The 21581-nt window shown below is 45.3% G+C and overlaps 1 protein-coding gene across 1 annotated transcript in view; it reads left to right on the forward strand.

Annotated features, from left to right (window-relative positions):
• Positions 1-21581, forward strand: part of LOC135401371 (peroxidase-like) — a 64541-nt gene that overhangs the window by 39919 nt on the left and 3041 nt on the right. Inside the window, exons 11-15 of the mRNA XM_064633749.1 lie at positions 3222-3431; positions 3846-3977; positions 13924-14142; positions 14809-14978; positions 18882-18987. Of these exons, the coding sequence (XP_064489819.1) occupies positions 3222-3431; positions 3846-3977; positions 13924-14142; positions 14809-14978; positions 18882-18987 (837 nt within the window). The remainder of the gene's footprint in view (positions 1-3221; positions 3432-3845; positions 3978-13923; positions 14143-14808; positions 14979-18881; positions 18988-21581) is intronic.

A 21581-nucleotide genomic window follows, 5' to 3' on the forward strand; every position in this document is an offset into this window, starting at 1 on the left:
CGCGCTCTGTTTATTTTTTTACGCTGAGTATGGCTTCCAGGATTTTTTCGTAGCTTTCGCACGCAGAAATACGCCATCGTACGCCACCGGAAGTTCCTCGGGTAAGTAGACAACGAGTTACATGTGAAAATGCGGGTCACGTTTTGCTGCACACACCCTGTAGATGACCTCATATGTCAATGTATAGTTGTGTCCAGGTGAGCTATTAAAGACAGTTAAGTGTCGTAGCACTCTCGAATATCTATGAAATGCTGCAAAGAAGACCGCATCACAGCTCCTGCGCTGAGCGCTAAATGTGCACGAGCATCAGGAACCTTCTCCTATAGTTTCGTATACTTCCGACACCTGTCGATGTCTTGTAAGTCCTCTCGCAGGCTATATTTATTGGCAGTGGAGTGGCTGTGTTGAAAAACAATACGTATAATAGGAATTCTGCTTGACCTCAACTTCGTCTAGTCTTTTCATACCAAGAGCTCTGGTTCCTCTTGCGGCATTCCCCCGTATTCGGTGTCTGTGAAACCGAACCAAAACTGCAATTTCAAATCACTTAGTAATATTGAAGTACAACCGAAGTTCAAAATTGCTCCTTCTAGAATGGAAGATGTCGCAACCTTGGTAGTAATGCAAAGGGAGCGCAATTCATCAGTAGCGTCGTTCGTGATTAATGCGCGACGGAGACTGGTACTAAGACCTTGCCTCTTCTCTGCTTCTCAAGAAAAGTGACACGAAAGGTATTCGTCACGGGTTCGTAAACCTTAGGTTAACTATTTCCTAACCACGACTGCGTAACGGGTTCGTTACCCCTAGCGTGCACAACTGTCGCGCTAAATCCTTCCAGCAAACCAATGGAACCCGCCCCATCCGCGCAGCCGTGTCATATATTGCGCAGCGTAGCCGTGTCGTAAAGACGGAAGGCCCTATTGAAGCACACAGGCATGCTGCCGGGTGAACGTAAACGTTGGGAGGTTTTAGGCAAAAGATAAGGGTGATGCACTGTGAAAGTCGCGTTTCTTCAGAAGACCAATCGCATAAGCCGTGCAATATGCTATACGACCTCTCATATGTATTTTAAGAAGCTTTCATGTCCCCCCCCCCCTTCTGTACATTGCAATGCACTGTACAGCTTTAGGGATATCCGAGATGTTACGCGTCCACCGATCCAGCCCCTCGCACGGTCAAGAGAGCCTTTTTTTCTTTTTTCCGCAGCGTCTCGGTGCAGTAAGGCGTCTGCTCAGTTTTTCTTATTTTCCTCTGAATCGATGTAATGGAAGGATCAGCAGGCCATCGTGGAGGTGCATCGAGCCGGCAGCGAAGACGATCAGAAACCGAGACTGTCCAGACGTTCTGCAGAGTATGATGGCACAGGGACGCGGGTGGCCGTACAGTGTATTGATATGTAGACGATAGCGTGCCAGGTGAACTCACTGCATTCTCGACAGGTCCTGCTCATACGTCATTGGAAACGTCGACACACACGTGGCCATAAAAGTAGAGACGTCCGTAACCGACGGCGAAACCGTGTGTAGATAACGGGATTAGTCTTTATGTACGTCGTTTTGCAACGTTTTTGGACACCGGTAATGACTTTTATCTAATATGCTTGCACTCGTACCACCATGCCATTCCCCCTGATGTGATAAGAACACCGATACTAAAACTCACTCAACCGAATGCGAGGCATGCATGCTTCAGAGGAATAGCTCCCATGTCGCTTGAGAGACACCTTATAATTTAAACTGGCTAAATACGTTCATGTTTGGGTTTTATGCTGATGCGAATATGTCAGCAAACGCTAAAACGGAATATAAACAAAATTGCTCGACCTCAAAATGATGTTGCTTATGATGTGGCACCAGGACAAGGAGGTGATTTTGTCACAAGCGACCGCTGGACGAAAGTTACAAAAATACGTGGTGCGTGTAATGCATCACCGTCGTAAAGACTTTTGTCACAGAGGTGCACGCGCCTACATCCGTCGTCTTAGAGCGGAGCTCTCAGGCTACCGTTCCCGGGCGGTGTCGGTGTTGTAACCGGCAGTTCGAAGGAGGAGCGAAGCGAATGATGAACGTACGGGAGAGCGTCAGGAAGAAACACAGGGGTGAAACACACCCGCCATTGTTGTAACTACCCTCAAGCGGATGCTTTTGGCAAAACTGCCATCTTGTCCTGGTCGCACGTCATAGAAAACGTCATTTGGAGGTAAGGTGACCTTGTTTACATGTCGTTTTGCCGCTTACCGACATATCTCTGTCGTCATAAATCCAACAGATGAACATATTTTGCCAGCGTAAGCCATGCGGTGCTTCTTCCGCAACATGGTAGCCCATTTCTCCTTAGTTTAAGTACATCGCACCGGCTCGGTCAGTCTTAACGCGCGACCATCATCACATCTTTGGAAGTCGTAAACAGTACGAGGCCTTATGTGCAAAACCGCACGTTTTACTGCGAGATTATCGGATAAAAATAATTACCGTGATCGAAAGACATCCAAAACGTCGCGCAGAAACAACAACCGCATTGTTTACAAATGGTTTGCCCGCCAATCACGGGCGCCGCCATCTTTAAGGTCACGTGTGCCATGACGTTTGCTGTGACGTGCGACCAGGACCTGTCCAGGATGCATTGCGTTCGCCCAGCACGCTTTCGTCTACGGAGCGTACCACGAGAGTGAAGAGGGCGTGTGGAGGAAAGTGAAGACGGAGTGCACGGCGAAAGTCGAGAGGGATCGAGGAGGAAGAGAAGGAGAAGGGCGCTACTTGAGCAGTGTACTGAGCCACGCTCGGTCTGCGGCTCCTGCCTATATAAGCGCAATAACACACGCTCATGACCATCAAGAACTAGGATAAAAGTGCTACCTGAAGAAAGTACCGTAGTGGTGTATAACTCAATCTCAACACCTGCGCTCAAACATCGCATTATCTGCTACCGTAATCATCCTGTTTTTTTTTTTCTGTTTTGCAAGCACCGTTAAGCGGACGATCGTGGCAAAATCGCCATCTTGCCCTTGTAACATGTCACAATTAACAGCATCTTGAGGTCATGTGACTTTGTTTATATTGCTCTCTGGTGCCTGCAGAACAAAAAAATCGCTCCTGTTCTGAAACATTAGACAATTAAAAAAAAAGTGTGCGTTACCCTGCTTTTGATTCCTTCCATAATGTCAAGCTGCAAAACCACCAGCATACCCACCGATTAATTTCCCACTTGTCATTCTTTTACAGCCGGGTGATTGCAGCCCAATTTCAAATCGTCATGTATACGGAGTGGCTGCTTGTGGTGCTTGGTCCTGAAGTGATGGCGCAGTACGGAATAACGCCACTGCAATGTGGATTCAGCGAATACAACGCCATGTTGGACGCCACCCCTCTGACAGAGTTTGCTACCGCCGCCTATCGTGTGGGGCATACTCTTATCCAAGATTTCTTCATGTTGTGAGTCATGTCAAACTATAAGCGATAACGTGTGCCGAAAATACTCGAGGCAGTGGAAGTGTACTGATGCGGTTTTGCATCGTGTCGCAAAGCTAAGCTGCGAAGCAATCCCCCCCCCCCCTCACACACACACACACACATACGCTTCTGGCCCTGCCTTATTGGTATGTGGCTCTATTTGTGTCTCCCATAAAAAATAGAACCACGAACACGGACATTCTTTCAAATGTGTTTAGAAAAGTTTGTTTGAAGCTTACGCAACCATTTACAATGAAGTTGCCGTAGCGTTCCAAGACGGCAATTGGTTTCAGTGGTCATTGGTTTGATTTGTTACATATGTACTGTTATGAGCAGTCACATCAAATTCACCTCACTTACATCCGTTTTCCTTTACACTTTTGTTTCTGATTCTAGTAATAACAAGTCCGGAGAGGAGCACTTCTTTCCCCTCAAGGAAAACTACTTCTTCCCGTTCAGGCTGTACGACGGAGAACTGGACCCGATTCTCCGCGGCCTTACAACGCAAAGCAGTCAAACACGTGACAGGTATTGCAAGTTTGATGTCTTTCTATGTGCGTAAGTAGCCTGCGATATTGGAACTATATGGACTATGAAATTGCACCAAATGCCCTTGTACCTGCTAGTGAACACGGCTGTTGGGATCATCAAACTCTCGTATACTTACATGTGTATGATCCCGATTTCGCCGTGCATATTTGGGAGAGACAGGGACCGGCAAGAAAACGCGTGTTCTTTGCGACCTCTACGCGGTTCATTTATACAGTGAAGATCGGTGCTTAAAATGAGTACGAAACGCATTCCTTTTCATTTCTGTTTGTTGACCCACGGCATCACTGCGCACGGAATGGAACGCTGATGATTGGCCGTCCCTCATATGTGCGTAACTCAGCGTAAGGATGCACCAGGAACACCCGTCCAGTAGTGAACAAGCGAGATGAGGAACAGGAAAGGAAGGAGGAACGTCGGGGAGAGGTCCCAAGGCAATTTCAACCCCGCGCGGTTAAGAAACTGCGCACTTTCATGGGGGAAAATTTCTTGTGTGCGTATTTCTCGACAGGAAGAACCATTTTCAGCAAACATTTTGATGGACAGTTCGGGAAATTTCATCCTCTTTTCAACCTCTTTTAGACAAAATAAGTGAGGCTGGGGTTGATACTGAAACGACAGTACCTGATAGCTTCGAAAATAGTAGTTTAATATAAAGGTGATGTGCTCCTGAACGCGCTGTTTTCGTTTCGGCTCATTTGCAATTCGAAGTTCAGCGATGGATGTTTCAGCGATGCTAGTTTCAGGATTTAATGGTATGGTTTTCACCGTGCATTGTGAAGTACCTCGATTCTGCTATCCCGCTTTTGCCCAAAATTCCCTCATTAAAGGGCTATTTAATGAATTGTAGGTAAATAGTCATCCTGTTCATCGGCCTGGCCCTATAGCTCAGGCGCAGAAACGGAATGAGTGTGGCGCTCGTAGCTTTTTAATAAGAGTTCTGTACATGATTAAAAAAAAAAACGCCCTGTGTAGCACCGCGGCTTGTCGCACAGTGTACAACTATTTTTTTTTTTTTTTGTCTTTCGTCTAGTCACTTTATTGTAGGCCCTAAACCACATCCGATATACACTACGCGTAGTGTTATGATGTTGCTACCAAAAACTTGGCAGACAAGCATTATCGTTGCCCCTTACGACCAAACTTGTCTCGGTGGCTTTGAATACCGACGTTCAAAATGACTACTACCGTGCCAACTTGTTCTCCACAGTATATGAGCAAACTTGGTCTCTAGGTCTCTGGTGCTCTAGGCCAGCACGGGAATCGTCTGGTTCAGCACTTCCTCGCAAATTTTGAAAACACATTGCTAGAACTGCATGTCAGTGTGAAGGAGTCATCAATAGGAGGAGTCAATATGTAACATACCGTTTGCACAGAGAGCGGTTAGCAACAGTTTCACCGCATTGCATCTTGCGATCTCCCTATCAGCGCTGATGCCTGCAAGCAGAGCGAAAAGCACACAAAAGAACGGGAATGCCTGTCACTCACGAGAGCATATCTGATGCATCGTCTACATACCTCGAAAACGGCTGAAATCCAATAAATGAACCGGGAATGGCCTCAGATTTGGAACTAGCATCCTAGTCCACCGCAAACTTCGAAGGTCCACGACCGACAGATTAAACCGCGGAAAAGCACAATTCTCATATCGGACCCCACTCCTAGGAACGAGGACAAATGGAAGTCGCGCGTACGCTAGCAATGAATTACGCTGTTATTCGTAAATTTCGAAGTGAGGTTAGGTTGGTTAAGCGAACAGACGGCGAAGGCGTTGGAGGTCGGTGCGTACTGAGTTTTTATTTTGGGTGTATGAACCATATTGACATCCTATTGCATTTCTCAGTTTATGGACTTCTGTAACAACAACAACTTTATTGCGAGATGATGAATGGCGAGTCTCATCGCCAGGGGCGATACTCTACCCCATTGCTGGTGGTGATGCAGGAAATGAAATAATGAGCCCCTTCACAATAACGATAGCCTCTGTAAGGATGATTTCCGTAAATAGAATCTCTATGTCCTTGATATTGAATTTCGATGTATGCACTATTGTATATACATGGGTCATGCAAATTATATTGACACCCTATTCCAAATTGGCCATCGTGTATGTATTGAGAAGTGTCAGTAGACATTATGCAATAGAGACTCCATACAAAAATGCTGAAAAGCGGGTCCGGTAGGTGGCATTCGCTACTCCCTGGCATGAGCTTGTGTGTACGTGCGGTGCAAAACACAAAAGCAACAGGTATATAGTGACTCTTACTTTGTTTTATTGCACGGTCCACAATGCAGCGTAGCCGCAGATCACTTTCAGGACGTATCCTCCACGGCGAACGGGGGTCCGTAGGAGTAAGACATTTCTTCATTATTTTGAACCTCGGCAACCACACATTTCCTTTTCTGTTTCTCTTTGTTCGTTTCTGGCACTTCCCATAACGAAGAATCAGCGTGGCAGTTTACGACAGCTTTCCGAAAAAGTCATTTCGAGACAGTGTTGTTCATAGCGGCGCTACTACCGCTATTTTTTTCACTTTTTTCGGTACTACTACGCTACTTTTTCGGAGTAGTGATCGTGCTACATTTTAAATTAGGTAGCGGCGGACTCTTTCTCCACTACCGCTACTTTTCATAATATAGAACGCGTGGAAAACAGAGAAAAAGTGAGGTAACGATAAAGCAGATTTTCTTCTTGTTATTGCTTTTGGTTAGTTCTAGTTACTTCTTAATCAGACAGACTGCATGACGTGACAATATGCCTCAATGTCACTAACTTTCAGAAGCTAAGCGTAATTGAATAGTTATGAATGTAATTTGGGTTGTTCTGAGCGTTTCCTAACTTTTTAGCTTGTACTTGCGAAACACAAACAGGTATGTATAACATACTGCATATTATTGGCTACGAAGCTAGTTTCCGTCATACGATCAGCTGCAAAACTAGTGCGACTGTGTTGATAGCACATTTAAAGCTGTGTTTTTCAGCTTTACTGTTCGGAGCGGATAAACAAAACGTTTCTTTTGGAACAGGAATACGAAAATATTCGGGAAGTACAATAGGATATCGCTATAGTCATTCATTACACTTCAAAAGTACCGCCAACTTTGGTTTAAGGTGTTGTGCCTCAGGTGCAGCATTTCTGGCGAACTATAATTACCTCAACTTACACAGGTTGCCGAACGCGGTGTAGTTATTATCTCACATTCCATACGTTACACAGTGGGTATATGAGCCACACAAAATTTACATTTACATGCTTTTGTAAATTTGTGTTTGCCTGACACTGTTTTGGTGGCTAGATACGTCGATGATCTGATATTTATGTCTCGTTCCCGCTCCTGCTTGGTAGAACTGCAACGTGTGGCTCGTGAATCGGCCCCCGAATTAACATTTACGGAAGAGCATCCTGCCGACGGGAAGTTGAAGTTTTTAGATTTGACCTTACACTTCAAAGGTGGGTTATGCTGGGAATATGGTGCATCAAGTACAAAACCCCTTCTGCTAAGAAGGAGTTGCCATTCTAAATTGGTGAAAAATAGTTTGATAAATTCCTTGATAACCAGTGCCTTGACCAAGTCTTGCTCGCATTTTGTGTTCAGTGCTCTCAAGCTACAGACCGCCAAATTACAAAGAGCAGGATATGAGTTTAAGCTAATACAGCACAATCTACTTGCTCAGTTTCAAGCTCGCCCTAAACGTTTAATGGAAGAAGATGAGAAACACAAGCAAACTGCAGTAGTTCCGTTCTACCACAAGATTTCACATAATTTGAAAGCTATATCGAATGAGATGGGGGTCCGTCTCCTCTTTAGGAACAACTTCAGGTTAGATCGTTTAACGCATTTTTCGAAACCAGAGTCTGGCACGTCTGGCAGTCTGGCATGTTGAACACAGAACCATCAAGTTTGATCCTTGTGCAAAAAATGTTGTATATAGAATCCGGTTAGCTTGTGGCTTTGTATACATAGGTCAGACATCTCAATGCGTTAACCAAAGGTTGGGCCAGCATAAAAACAGCCCAGATTCAAATTTGTCGGACCATCTAAGAATCTGTAGTAATTGTCAACCCCTATGGTCCCAGACAGCGGTGCTGGCGTGGGAACCAGACAGGCGAAAACGTCTCTTGAGAGAAGCGTTGGCCATACAGAATGTGGGCAGTTGTATTAGTGTGCCGTCTGTATGTGTCCACCCGGCCTTCTAGCGGCTCTTCTGACCTTCCTTCAACTCACTTTGTCCTCAAATTCCCTATTCCCCTCTCTCTGTCTTCCCTCGCACCGTCTACACGTTCATGAAGTTCGTTGTTATCAATTAAACGTCTTGCTGGTTTGAGCCTTCGTGTTTGTGTTTGTTTACGGGTCTTGCTCATCGCTCAGACTTGCCTATCATGGAATTTATCGACCAGCTAGCCTGCATTTACGCCATTCTGTCACACAAAATTAATAAGTAATATTATTCGGGAGCTGCATGTGTATGCCAACATACTTATTAATGCTCTTTGCACGCTTGCGTCGTGGGGCTAAATATGATTGTTGACAGCGTTTGACATGTTCAGCGAAGAGCTACATGATTTTTTTTCTCTGTAAATGGTTGATTACGGAGTTAACCACCTACGGGTAGACTCTTCCTGACTCCGTGTAACATAGACAGTCATGATTTTTGGGGAGGGAAATCGTACACTGGATCGCCCTTTGTTTCTGACAAATGTTATCCAGTCTTCCTGTGGCACGTACCGGTACGTGCCACAGACGTCACTTTGATTGTAAGAAGCACAGACGTTACGTTGATTGAGAGTTAATACTCCAAACAATCCCTCGCTTGACTGTCGAATTAGACTTAGACAGTGCCCGAAACGAAGATAGAGAAACAGAAAAGGAAATATGGCGATCAGGGTTCAAAACAATGGCTACATGTCTTACTGCCGCGGACATCCCGTTCGCCGTAGAGGGTATGTTATGAAGCTGATCTGCAGCTACGCTGCATCATGGAACGTGCAATAAAGCACAGTAAGAGTCGATATATAAGCCTGTAGCTTACATGTGTTGCATCACACACACACAAGCTAAACCATGCCAGGGTGTAGCGATTGGCAGCTGCCGGAACGGCTTTTTAGCTTTTTTTGTATGGAGACCCTAATGCATAATGTTGATTGATTATTCAGGTTTTTATGGCGCACGGACAACTAAGGTCATAGTGCGCCAAAGCTATGGTGAAAAGACAATGGGGATTGCATAATGTCTATTGACACTTCTCAATACATACACCAATTTGGAATAGGAGGTCAATAGAATTTCTATACAGGGCTACAAAATACTACAAAAAAGTATCTTCGATACCGATACTCGATACCCTCAAAAATTTATTTCCGATACCGATACAAGATACAGAACCGAAATTGATTTTCTATACAGATACCCGATACTGTATCGTCGATACTTCGATACATCACTGAAATCCTGAATATAATAAAGCTTGTGTTATGCAGAGTTCGAGTAACTCGTTACTGTAACTAAGTTCCTTTTTTTTGGTAACTCGTAACCTAACTCGGTACCTTTGTGCCGTGGTAACTTTCACAGGAACTCGTTTTTTTTTTTTCAGGTAACTTTGCCAAAGTAAATTAAGCTAAGTTCCAAGTTACTTTTAATTCGCTTTTCACTCACGTCTACTTATTTTCTTCCTTTCTCTCCGGTTCTTTCATGGGATTTTATGCCACGCAGAACGTGATATTCGATCAATGGCAGTATTCTATTGAGGGAGTAAGAACCGCTGCCACAGAAGTGAAGCTGAACCATTGTGCGCCCACAGGGAGTAAGATGCAAAGCGTACCAATTGTTGGACATAAACGAAAACGATCTAAGCGCACTGCACTCCTTGCAGGCAGCGCAAGGTCGAACTCAACTCCTAATGCGCGCTGCACCTGTGTTGTGCTATTTTGTGTCCGAAGTAACTTGGAAGTAACTCATTCTTCTTTAAGTAACTCCGTAACTGCGAGTTACGTTTCAGGCTGAAGAACTTCGTTACTAACTTAGTTACATTTTTCACACGGTAACTTAACTCGTAACGAGTTCTTTTTGATGGGTAACTTCTCAATCTATGGTGTTATGATTAGCGAAGTTTACATCACTTAAAATCCCAGTATAATAAAGCTGGTAATATGATTAGGGAAGTAAAAAAAATTCTCAGTTATTTCTGTAACCTATAGTGCATTTTTAGCGCACTCTTTCTGAAAGGGCTTCAACGTATCCGACCGCACGAATTTAATGAAGCTGCACGTTGAAACGATCGCTTCCATAAGCAGCCTAGCAAAAAACAATTCTTTAAGATGATGTTCTTCATGCGTACCGGTCTGTGAGCACTTGACTATACGTACGAATAAACCTGAAACTTTTTTCTGCTGCTTTTGGTTTGCTACTGCAGTATCTACCCGGTAGCCTCTGACTTTGCTCTGTGCTAAAAGGTGCAAGCCCCGTGCGCTTGGGGAACCGAACAGCTATTTTGCCAGCACTTTTTTGCTTTTTTTTTTTTAGTATCGAGTATCGTTAAAATACACGATACACTAAAAATGTATTTTCGATACTGATAGTCCGATATTCTCATTTTGGCACGCGATACCTAATACCGATACACAAAGTGTATCGAAAGATAGTATCGAAGATACATGTATCTTCGATACTGCCCATGACTGCAATAGACAACCTACCGTGTTTCTTTATACTCGTATTGACATTTGTCAACAGAGTGTTACAGACCGTCAATATTTTCTTCTTTTTTTCATAAGGGATGCATTGTATGGAAACATGCTCTTTTGCGTATGCATGCTACCTGAACCACAATGGGACTTCGATCCCTATGGTGAAGGGGATCATTATTTCATTCCCCACATCACCACCAGCAATGGGGTAGAGTATCGCCCCTGGCGATGAAAATCCCTATTCATCCTCTCTAAGTACCAGCTCCCGTGGCGTAGTGGTTAAGATGATCGCTTTCCACGCCGAGACTGGGAGGTGACACGGGTTCGAATCCTCTCACCGATGAGGTTTTCCCGGGGTTTTCCGAAGACTTATTTCCAGACGAATGTCTGCACAGTTCCCCTTGAAGTCGGCCTGGGACGCACACTAACCCCCCTGTCCCCACTCCTTCCTGCTGTCCTCTCTCCATCTGTCCACGTCTGTACGCCGCTCATAGCCACAGCTGCTTCGCGGCGCTAACACGGAATAAAAAAATCACCTTTAAGTAAAGTTGTTGTCGTTACCTGAACCACTTACTTTCTTTAAAAATAGGTAATGTTTCTTCTACAACATTACGCGTCGCATGTCCGAGCCCCATGATGGAACTCGTTTATCTGAGAGCCCACGTCCCCTCCTCGCGATTCCGTTGTGATAATAGAGTTCAGTATTTCTTCTTTGTATGATTATGACAGGCCCTGGCGGACAGCGGGCCCCTGATAGGACTGCGGGCCCTGAAGTGGCCCTTGCCACGAGGCGCCATCCCCGGCTGCCCCACCCTCTCGCCGGCCCTGCCGGCAGCCTCAGCTAACGAATGCGGAGCAGCAGGTCCTCCTAGCTCTCACAGACCTGGCAGCCTTTCCGCGTATTTTACCTCTGCATATCCACCCCCTGCACACGTGAAAAAAAAAAAAAAGAAAGAAAGAAACGACATTGACAGTTGTCAAGTGTGGTCTACAATTCATATGAGGTGCTATACGACGATGTTTAGCATCTAACGTGTCGAGGGTGTCTTGTGGACCATTTTGAGTACATGTCTGAATAACATCTGAAACTGCAGAGGTCTAGTAGGCTTTTCCAAAGTGAGATGTCTATTAAACGTATATTCCAATAGAGGTGTAGTAGACATAAAGATGCAGACATTCACTAAACATCTAACCCCACGGAGGTCTAGTAGACGCCTACTTTTAGACCTAGCCCTAAAGTCTCAACTTATTCCTGGCTTAGACGGCTGCACTCCAGGTGGCGATAGCTACTCTGTGCTGTCTGCTTTTTTTCAAAGGCAGAAGAAATACGTTTATTATACAGAATAATCAGAAATAACAACAATTATCAATGAAGATGCTATTGGATGCGCGCCCTTTGATACAGATACAGCTGGTGAGCAACGCATCATCTGCTGTTATCAATGCTGCCTCTTTGATTCTTCTGCCATAAGACTTTGTGCGTTCTGCATTGTAATTCTGCATCGCGATGCTCGACTAGTTTCAGTACGACGTACTGAATGTTGAATGCCCAATACAGGGCAATTGACAAAAAAACTGCAGAAGTCACGTCTGGTGCCTGAATGATGGGTCCCTCTGCTGCTACACTGACACTTTGGCTTGTGTGAGAGTTTTCTCCAGTGTATACTGCTGCTGGATATGGTTGTGCTTGGCCTGAATCCAGAAATAAGAAAGTAAAAGAGTATTACAGTTTGTATTACAGTTGGCACGTAGACAACTATTTCACAGTGAAATTTGTTTGCTTTCTGACGCATTCTTCTACAGTGCCACACATCTGTCTCCTGTGGTTGAACAGCATTTAAACAAATCAAGCATTGCCTCGTGTTCAAAAATCAGTACTGCAAAATGGGCTAGATTGGATCTGTGTGTTGTTGCTTACGTGCGAGACGGATCTTAGCTTGTTGGGTCCCTGCTGTTGTCGGATCCTTAACTGTGGTACATTTTACTGCTAGGTCGACAATCCAGTGCTGCTCAACGATGTTATTTGTTTATTCATTCTCAGTTAATTAGGAGATTCCTTCTCATACAGCTGAAATGAGTAGGGCGCAGATCCTTGAACAACATTATAACTGTGCGGTACGATGCTCAGCAACTTGGAAACCCGTAAAGAGGAAACATAGCTATTAGAAATAGACGCAGACACATGTGCTTTTCAACTGTATTTCATAATTAGTGAGCGCGACATGCCAATGTGGAGCACTTTTGTAGCACACCACACTTTTGGAAAGACACTGGGAAGCAATGAGACAAACAAGGAAGAAGGAAATGCAAAACCTGACAAGAGAATGTAGAGGACGCAGTAGGGAGCAGTAGGTGCTACAATTTAAATTAAGGAGCTGCCTACACTGCAAGACAAGCGCACTTGTAACGCCCTTTTTGTCTTAATTTTTTAATCAGTAACTTGAGCCCTTTAGTTTTTCTCATACGGTTACTGCTAGACAGTCCCAAAGTACGAGTAACTTCCCTCGCCACTATTTTCTTCGCGAAAACGTATTGTAGTACATACTCTTGTTGAGACGTTTCCTAATATAGATAATATAGAAACAAATGCGACAAACGAAGCATAGAAATAACGACGGGGGTTGGACAGAACTGTTTTGCAATATCATCCATACATATATTTTGACTTGAGTAGTTGTAATGGACTGAAATTGAGAAAATGTGTCGAAGCGGAAGTGTCCCTTGGGACCTTATTGCGAAAGAGCACCGCACACAGAGTTTGCTGATCGACACTGATGAAATGCTACTTCACGATGAACAGTTAATATAAATACTACATTATAACACATGAAATGTAGTACCTGCACAATGCGGCTGTCGGTTACGATATCGCCAAAAAGGCGAGTGCCTTAGAGCCTCGAAGACTCCGTCACGTTTGCGTTCTCCACGGATGATTATTTTCTTTCTGGCCATACCGGTGTCACAAGGCAGACGATCTCCATTACGGCGATATGGTCAGTATCTGGAGACAAATAACATTGCTCATGCATTCGGTTGAACGCTAAGACAGGCACATTATCTGTGCTTTGCCGCGGCCGGTATCAACACGAACACTGTCAACCCCTGATACTGGCACACGAACTTTCCTTTACTGAACTACGCATGACCTGCAACACTCACGATAAGCTTAGTACACGATTGATTGATTTGATTAGTACACAGTTGATACATTAATTAATTTATTCTTCATTGTTCACCAGGTTTATGGTGGATGCCGTGACGAATCAGATGTACCGTCTAAGAAATGAAGTACTTGGCTTGGATCTGGCCGCAATCAACATTCAAAGGGGTCGTGACCACGGCATTAAAGGCTATGTAGAACACTTTGAATACTGTACTGGGAACCAGATAACGAGCTTTGACGACTTACGTGGGCTGATCCCTGATGACATCGTCGACTTGTATGCGCAACTTTACGAGTAAGTAGCACAGGGCACATATTAGAACATGGATCATTAAAAAAAATCTTAGTTGATGTTGCTGGACGAGGCAAATCCTTTCAGTGCCCAGACGGATAATGACGCCATGGCATGAACAGTATTGACCTTACTCACAGTACTCAGTTGATTAATACAATAGGGCGAAAGCTTTCAGTTTGGCTCGTTTAATGATTTGTAACGTTTGCTGCTCTCTACTTTATGCAACGATTATGTTTCCTCTGCAGCACTATTAATCAATGTAACAATACTCGTTAATTTATTAACAATAGACGCAGAAATGTGAAACTTTCCGTCAGTGATTTCAATTAGCATCGTGCAAACAACTCGCGGCAATAATAATTGCAAGTAACGTTTTTTGACACATAACGGTTATCGTGTCATGCCACTCTCGTAACATATTTCTTATCTATATACTTGTTGTTCATTGTTGCAATGTTGAGGAAGAATATCCCGAGAAATACGTCGCATGCACCTGCGCTATAATGGATATCTTTAGAGTAAAGAGTAGGGATGCAGAATATAACTTCACAAGCTTTGTTGTGTTCAGGAATCGTCCGAGTCTTCTTTTAGTACCTTCCCGCAATCCTTTCTGCAGACTCAAGTATTGGCACGAGTTTCCACTCACTTTTGCTTGCTGGTTTTCAGAGACGTCAGAGACATCGACCTCTTTTCGGCTGGCATAACCGAAATCAGACTTCCTGGATCACTTGTTGGCCCAGTGTTTGCCTGCATTATGGGGGAAACGTTCCACGTGTTAAAGTTTGCCGACAGATTCTTCTACGAGCACGGAGGCCAAGTCGGGTCCTTCACAGAAGGTGAGAATGTAGGGGCATAGAGTCACGGTTACAGAAACAGGGTCTTTTCTTTGTGCGCTGGGCAATATGCCGCGTGCGTTGCGCCTACAGTTTTATCAAGTCGTCCCGAATGTCAAGTGCGTCAGTTGCTCTCGTTGATGTGGACTGGGTCGTGTTGCCGGTAATTAAGCCATTTGTTTACCGGACAACTGGATTGATATGAATAGTTGGAAAGTGTGTTGAGCGCCGAAGACAGCTAATAGAAGTCAGAAGAGGTTTCAGTTTACCAGGCTTCTGTACTAGTCGATGTGATGGATATCCTTGGTTCGAGGTCAGCCTCGTCGTCTTATAGTTGGGTAACAGAAGGAAACTAGCCCCTTTAGCCAGTCATCAGTGCATGGTTTTTCTTCCTGGGCTCCGGATTACTGTAACCCCCCCCCTCTATACCCCCCCCCCAAAAAAAAGTTTTTCGCATAAACCTGAGTTGTCTTAAACTTTATCTGCGTGTCTTTTTCTGATTGTTTGGATGAATTGGAAAACCCGGAACCGTAATTATATTATAGCAATAACGATATACCAGTCGGGAACAGATATAATCGTGCACGAGTAGAATTAAGATAGTGAGAGTGCACCGAAATGTTCCCGTATTTCCAAGATGAAGAGACTTCGAGTTACTTAAAAAAGCCTGGAAGTGTTAACCTGCCAGCTCTCAGCATCTGCGTGGCTGCACGTCGGCCTAGGCGTAAGCTGCATTCCCGCTGCCGGGCGTGCGCTCTCGGAGCGGCGAACGGAGAAGAGAGGGAAACGGAGACTTCCACGCGCCCTACGAGGCAATCATTTGTTTCCATGCGCTACGGACTCTCGTCTTGCTCTTTGCTTCGATTGCTCGGTCGGTGCCGTCCGCCGTCGTCAATTGCACCAGGATCGACTGTTTGGACAGTGCCAGAGAACGGGCCTTCGGCGTCCTCCAAGTGACGTTTCTGCCGTTGCGAGCGTCGTTCCGCTCCCCCGCCCGGCAGTGGGAACGCGCCTTGGTAAAGCTATAATTTGGGCAACCGTCAATAGCACGACCCAATGGTTCCCCATAGAGCTCACTGTTGGGCATTATTCGCACAACACTGCGTCTACTACCAATTGGAATGAGTTGCTCCCTCAACCACTCTGTCAGAAGTGTTCCCATTCGGAGCTCTGCTTGGCTTGTTCCCGCTACGGCTGACTTCTGGTTATGTTCGTAGTTACCGCTGCGCCAATAAAACCCGAATCATCATCATCGTCGTCATTTGACCTCTGGCTTCCGTGCTGCCCAGTACACGCCCTATTACAAATGCGTCTTCGACATAACACCTATTGTGGTAGGTTGCGGCCTGGTAACGCTAAAACATGCTGGAGAAATATAGGTTCCAAGTAAAAGAGGCATTTATTTGATTGACGGGAATGGTTTCAAAGCTGCAAAGTGTCATTCGATTGATCCGATCGGAAGTCTGCGAATTCCTGGGGACTGAGCATACTAAAGCCACGTTACTGTTCTATTAAAACAAAACCCACCGAATGGGCCCGAAAGACACACGATAATGTAAACGTCCTACGGCTCTACATGTTGGAAGTCAAGGGAAGCGAAAGCGGCAGATGGCGCTCGGGAAAAAAAAGAAAGAAACCAAAGTGGATGAATGCAGTGAATGTTCGAGTGTAGTGTCCTGTTACTTTGTAGGGCATGTATTGAGGCCACCCTAGTGCGCTTTACCCATGCATACTTCGTGGACACAAAATAAGAACAACAGCCCGAACAACTCGTTGAACATGAGACAACTGATGTTCTGAGGCTGGAACAACATACAAGGGGCAAATACATACAAAGCCTGAAACTGCCTAAGAAATTAACGATGAAAGATGGGAGTCACTGAAAGGGTTAGCCAGTTGTAGGAGTCGAACCCACATCTTCTGGATTATCGGTCCAAGGCTCTACCAATTGAGCTAAGCTAACACGCCTTCCCAGCGACTTCCAGGGTGCGTCATCTGAAGGGACAGACCAGCCACTCTTTCTCACTCATCCTCCTTTCACTCTTACATTTTTGCTCACTCATACACACATTCATACGACGGGATCGACGCAAGCGGCACCTGTTTAACATGAGACGACTGATGTTCTGAGGCTGGAACAACATACAAGGGACAAATACATACAAAGCCTCAAACTGCCTAAGAAATTAACGATGAAAGATGTGGGTTCGATGTCCAGAAGATGTGGGTTCGACTCCTACAGCTGGCTAACCTTTTCAGTGACTTCCATCTTTCATCGTTAATTTCTTAGGCAGTTTGAGGCTTTGTATGTATTTGTCCCTTGTATGTTGTTCCAGCCTCAGAACATCAGTTGTCTCATGTTCAACAGGTGCCGCTTGCGTCGATCCCGTCGTATGAATGTGTGTATGAGTGAGCAAAAATGTAAGAGTGAAAGGATGATGAGTGAGAAAGAGTGGCTGGGCCCTGGAAGTCGCTGGGAAGGCGTGTTAGCTTAGCTGAATTGGTAGAGCCCTGGACCAGTAAATCAGAAGATGTGGGTTCGACTCCTACAGCTGGCTAACCTTTTCAGTGACTTCCATCTTTCATCGTTAATTTCTTAGGCAGTTTGAGGCTTTGTATGTATTTGTCCCTTGTATGTTGTTCCAGCCTCAGAACATCAGTTGTCTCATGTTCAACAGGTGCCGCTTGCGTCGATCCCGTCGTATGAATGTGTGTATGAGTGAGCAAAAATGTAAGAGTGAAAGGATGATGAGTGAGAAAGAGTGGCTGGGCCCTGGAAGTCGCTGGGAAGGCGTGTTAGCTTAGCTGAATTGGTAGAGCCCTGGACCAGTAAATCAGAAGATGTGGGTTCGACTCCTACAGCTGGCTAACCTTTTCAGTGACTTCCATCTTTCATCGTTAATTTCTTAGGCAGTTTGAGGCTTTGTATGTATTTGTCCCTTGTATGTTGTTCCAGCCTCAGAACATCAGTTGTCTCATGTTCAACAGGTGCCGCTTGCGTCGATCCCGTCGTATGAATGTGTGTATGAGTGAGCAAAAATGTAAGAGTGAAAGGATGATGAGTGAGAAAGAGTGGCTGGGCCCTGGAAGTCGCTGGGAAGGCGTGTTAGCTTAGCTGAATTGGTAGAGCCCTGGACCAGTAAATCAGAAGATGTGGGTTCGACTCCTACAGCTGGCTAACCTTTTCAGTGACTTCCATCTTTCATCGTTAATTTCTTAGGCAGTTTGAGGCTTTGTATGTATTTGTCCCTTGTATGTTGTTCCAGCCTCAGAACATCAGTTGTCTCATGTTCAACAGGTGCCGCTTGCGTCGATCCCGTCGTATGAATGTGTGTATGAGTGAGCAAAAATGTAAGAGTGAAAGGATGATGAGTGAGAAAGAGTGGCTGGGCCCTGGAAGTCGCTGGGAAGGCGTGTTAGCTTAGCTGAATTGGTAGAGCCCTGGACCAGTAAATCAGAAGATGTGGGTTCGACTCCTACAGCTGGCTAACCTTTTCAGTGACTTCCATCTTTCATCTTTCAACTCTTCGTTCCCAGTTTGCGAACTCGATACCGGCGATACGCTTCGCACTGCATTTTTTTTGCTTCAGCTGCGACGGTGGGGTGCTGTGGAGGACTACTAATAGTCACGTGAAGTGTCCGTATTGGGCATTAAGTGATTAAGTTTAAGTGATCCTGTATCGCCCTACGTATTCTAGCGATATGACGTGGAAAGTGTCTAGCTTTATGTGGATGTCATTGGGACAGCTGAAGAACTCACTGCAAGAAGCATGATGCCGCGAGACTTTGTCACGCCATAAAGAACTGTACCAATAAAGTGCTGGCTGATGAGTGCTGACTCCAAGTCTTCCTGTGACAGTCTCGATGAAGGTCGAGTTGTCACATCACGATTTCTTTATTTTTCAGGTCAGTTGAAGGAACTCAGGAAGACAACGTTCGCAAAAATACTCTGCGACTATGGCGATGACATCACACATATGCAGAAAAATGCGTTCAGGCTCCCGTCGGACAAGTAAGTAGATACATTCAATCTCACTCGCTTCACCCTTGGTTTTAGTGCGACCAAAAAGATTGATCAGGGGCGATTTATTTTACATCAGAGTTGTACACGTTACTCGAAAAAAGTAATTGATTACAATTACTGTTACTACTGCGCGAAAAGTAATTCTTTGCTGTTACAAATTACTTCATCAAAAATGTAATCCGTTACCGATTACAAATATAACGCGTTACTTTTCCCGTTACTTTTCGCCTCTGTCCCAGATAAGGACTAGAGTCACTAAACAGGGAGCAGAGTTGCGACACTGAGCCACGCCGTCGAGCGAGACCGCCATCTTGGGTACGGCGCGGCTGTGTCGCCTAGCAATGGGACGCCTATCTTCCCCTTCTCCGCCGGAGAACAGCGCACAGTTGAGCCAACTCGAAACCGAGGAAAACGGTTTTGGATGGAGGTGACTCAATATGGAGGCGCGTTCTTGGAAGGAGAAACCACGTGACACAATCGGGCCCAATCGCGGACACCGAACGGCGGCTCCGGCGCGGAAAAGGAATGCGATACTCTGTACCCCTATTTAGTGACTCTAATGAGGACGACCGTACAGGCGTCGAAACATCCGCTTCGTCTTGTTACTATTGTTACTGTTGCTCCAGAAGGTCGCGGTTGTAAGGGATTATCATATTACTGTGGTCTGCATAGAACACGTGAGGACTAGAGACGGCCGTCACAGTGACCTCTGCGTCATTGCTTCAGTAGAACTCGTGTTGGAACAGAATATCAGATTGGCTTGCTGAAAAGTGTTGTCACGGTTAGCAGAAGGTTAAAAAAGTAATCGACTACTCAGTAATTGATTACCGAAAATTGTAATCAGATTACTTGGAAAATTACTTGCTCACAAAATTAATTGATTACGGTAAAATTTACTGAAAAAGTAATTGATTACTAGTAACGCGTTACGTACAACTCTGTTTTATATTGAGTAGTTTGGGACCCATTTTGACGTCACGATCTAGTTCCTTGTCACCAGCCACGATAAACGATATCTAAGTAGTCATTTCAAGGCGTCGTCACGTTCATAGGCGCCGATGCACGTGAAAATGTGTTTCACACTGTGTACGTCATGTGGAAACTGCAAGTGTATGTGTCATTAATCGTGATTGCCTACTCATGGAATTTGGCGTGTTTCGTTAAGCTGACTTTCGCATACTGCACCGATATGACTTGACGAGGACATCATAATGTATTTCGTAAGTGAACGTCGCACTCATTTTCGTCGTTCAGTCTCCTCTCCCAATGGCTACGATGATACGCGGAGGGACTGGCAGGGAACGGTTCTTTAGCGCTCACCCCGCAAAGTCTACTATGTGGCCCGCCTGCTGGTATGATGATGAGGGAAGTCAAGGGAAATCTGCTACGTGACTGTGAACACGCCCCTGGCCATTTAATGTCCCCCCACTCTGCGCAGGCGACGGCAGAACACAAGCGAACTTGCGAGGCTTTGAAATGGCGAGGAACGCGCCACTGGTAGATGTTGGCTACCTTCGATGATGCTAAGAAAATGTGCGAACATCAAACACGGCGGCCAGTCGTCGCGCACACATAGTGTGGGGGGAAGGGGGGCGGGGCGGACCTGATGTTCCGAGAAAGTGCGATCAGCCTGCTCAAGGGGTCGCAGCCAGGTGCCTTACGGGGAGAGGGTACGTGAGTGAAAGAAGGAAGGAGGGGAAGCACGAAGGTGATACTGGAGAGGGACGGCTGGTTGTCCATCTTGATCTGCGGTTCAGATTGTCCCCGAGAACCATAGAAACCATAGATGATTGACGAAGTCACCCTGTCCAAATATTGTGGTAAAAGCGCTTGCGCTCTAGAAACGACGCCTCGGCAATCCGCATGTCTCCCATCCCGCTGCGCACACACGGAGGAAGGAAGGCGCTCTATTGCACGGAAACAAAACCATGAAACAACATCGGGGGCTTACAATCTCATGCCGCCACACTGGTGATGCGACGCCATGAAAGTGCAAATACCAAGATGAAACCAAGATGACCGAATTTGAAACTGCCCTCAAACGACTAAGCCTCCAGACCGACGACCTTGAAAATAGAACCCGTAGAAACAACTTAGTGATATACGGTATTCTGGAGGAACAGGGTGTGGATACCAACCAGTTAAAAGCCAAGGTTATCAGCGATGTATTTGCAAATAGACTAGACGTTCTTGTATTGTGTGTACAGCGGATTCACCGAGTAGGCAGATCATCAAGTTCCCGTACACGCTAAATGATATGGAGATTGTTTGATTTGGAGGAAAAAGTAAAAGTTCTCAAGAACTATAAGGACCTCAAGGGCACTGGAATTTCAATATCAGAAGACTTTTCTAAACGTATCAGGGACATTCAACGTAACCTTTGGATAAGTGCCTGAGAGAACAGAGCTGCTGGTGACAGAGTAACTCTAGCTTTCGATAAGCTCCGGATTAATAATGAAACCTTTGTATGGGATAGGCTAACAATTGTAAAAACAGGGTCGAACAGGGGAAACATGGTTTTTCCTCTGTTCCTGCCTCTGACTCATGCATTGTACACCACTGACTGTGTGTGAATCTGCATT

This window comes from Ornithodoros turicata, chromosome 1, assembly GCF_037126465.1.
Source record: "Ornithodoros turicata isolate Travis chromosome 1, ASM3712646v1, whole genome shotgun sequence".
Lineage (NCBI taxonomy): Eukaryota > Metazoa > Arthropoda > Arachnida > Ixodida > Argasidae > Ornithodoros > Ornithodoros turicata.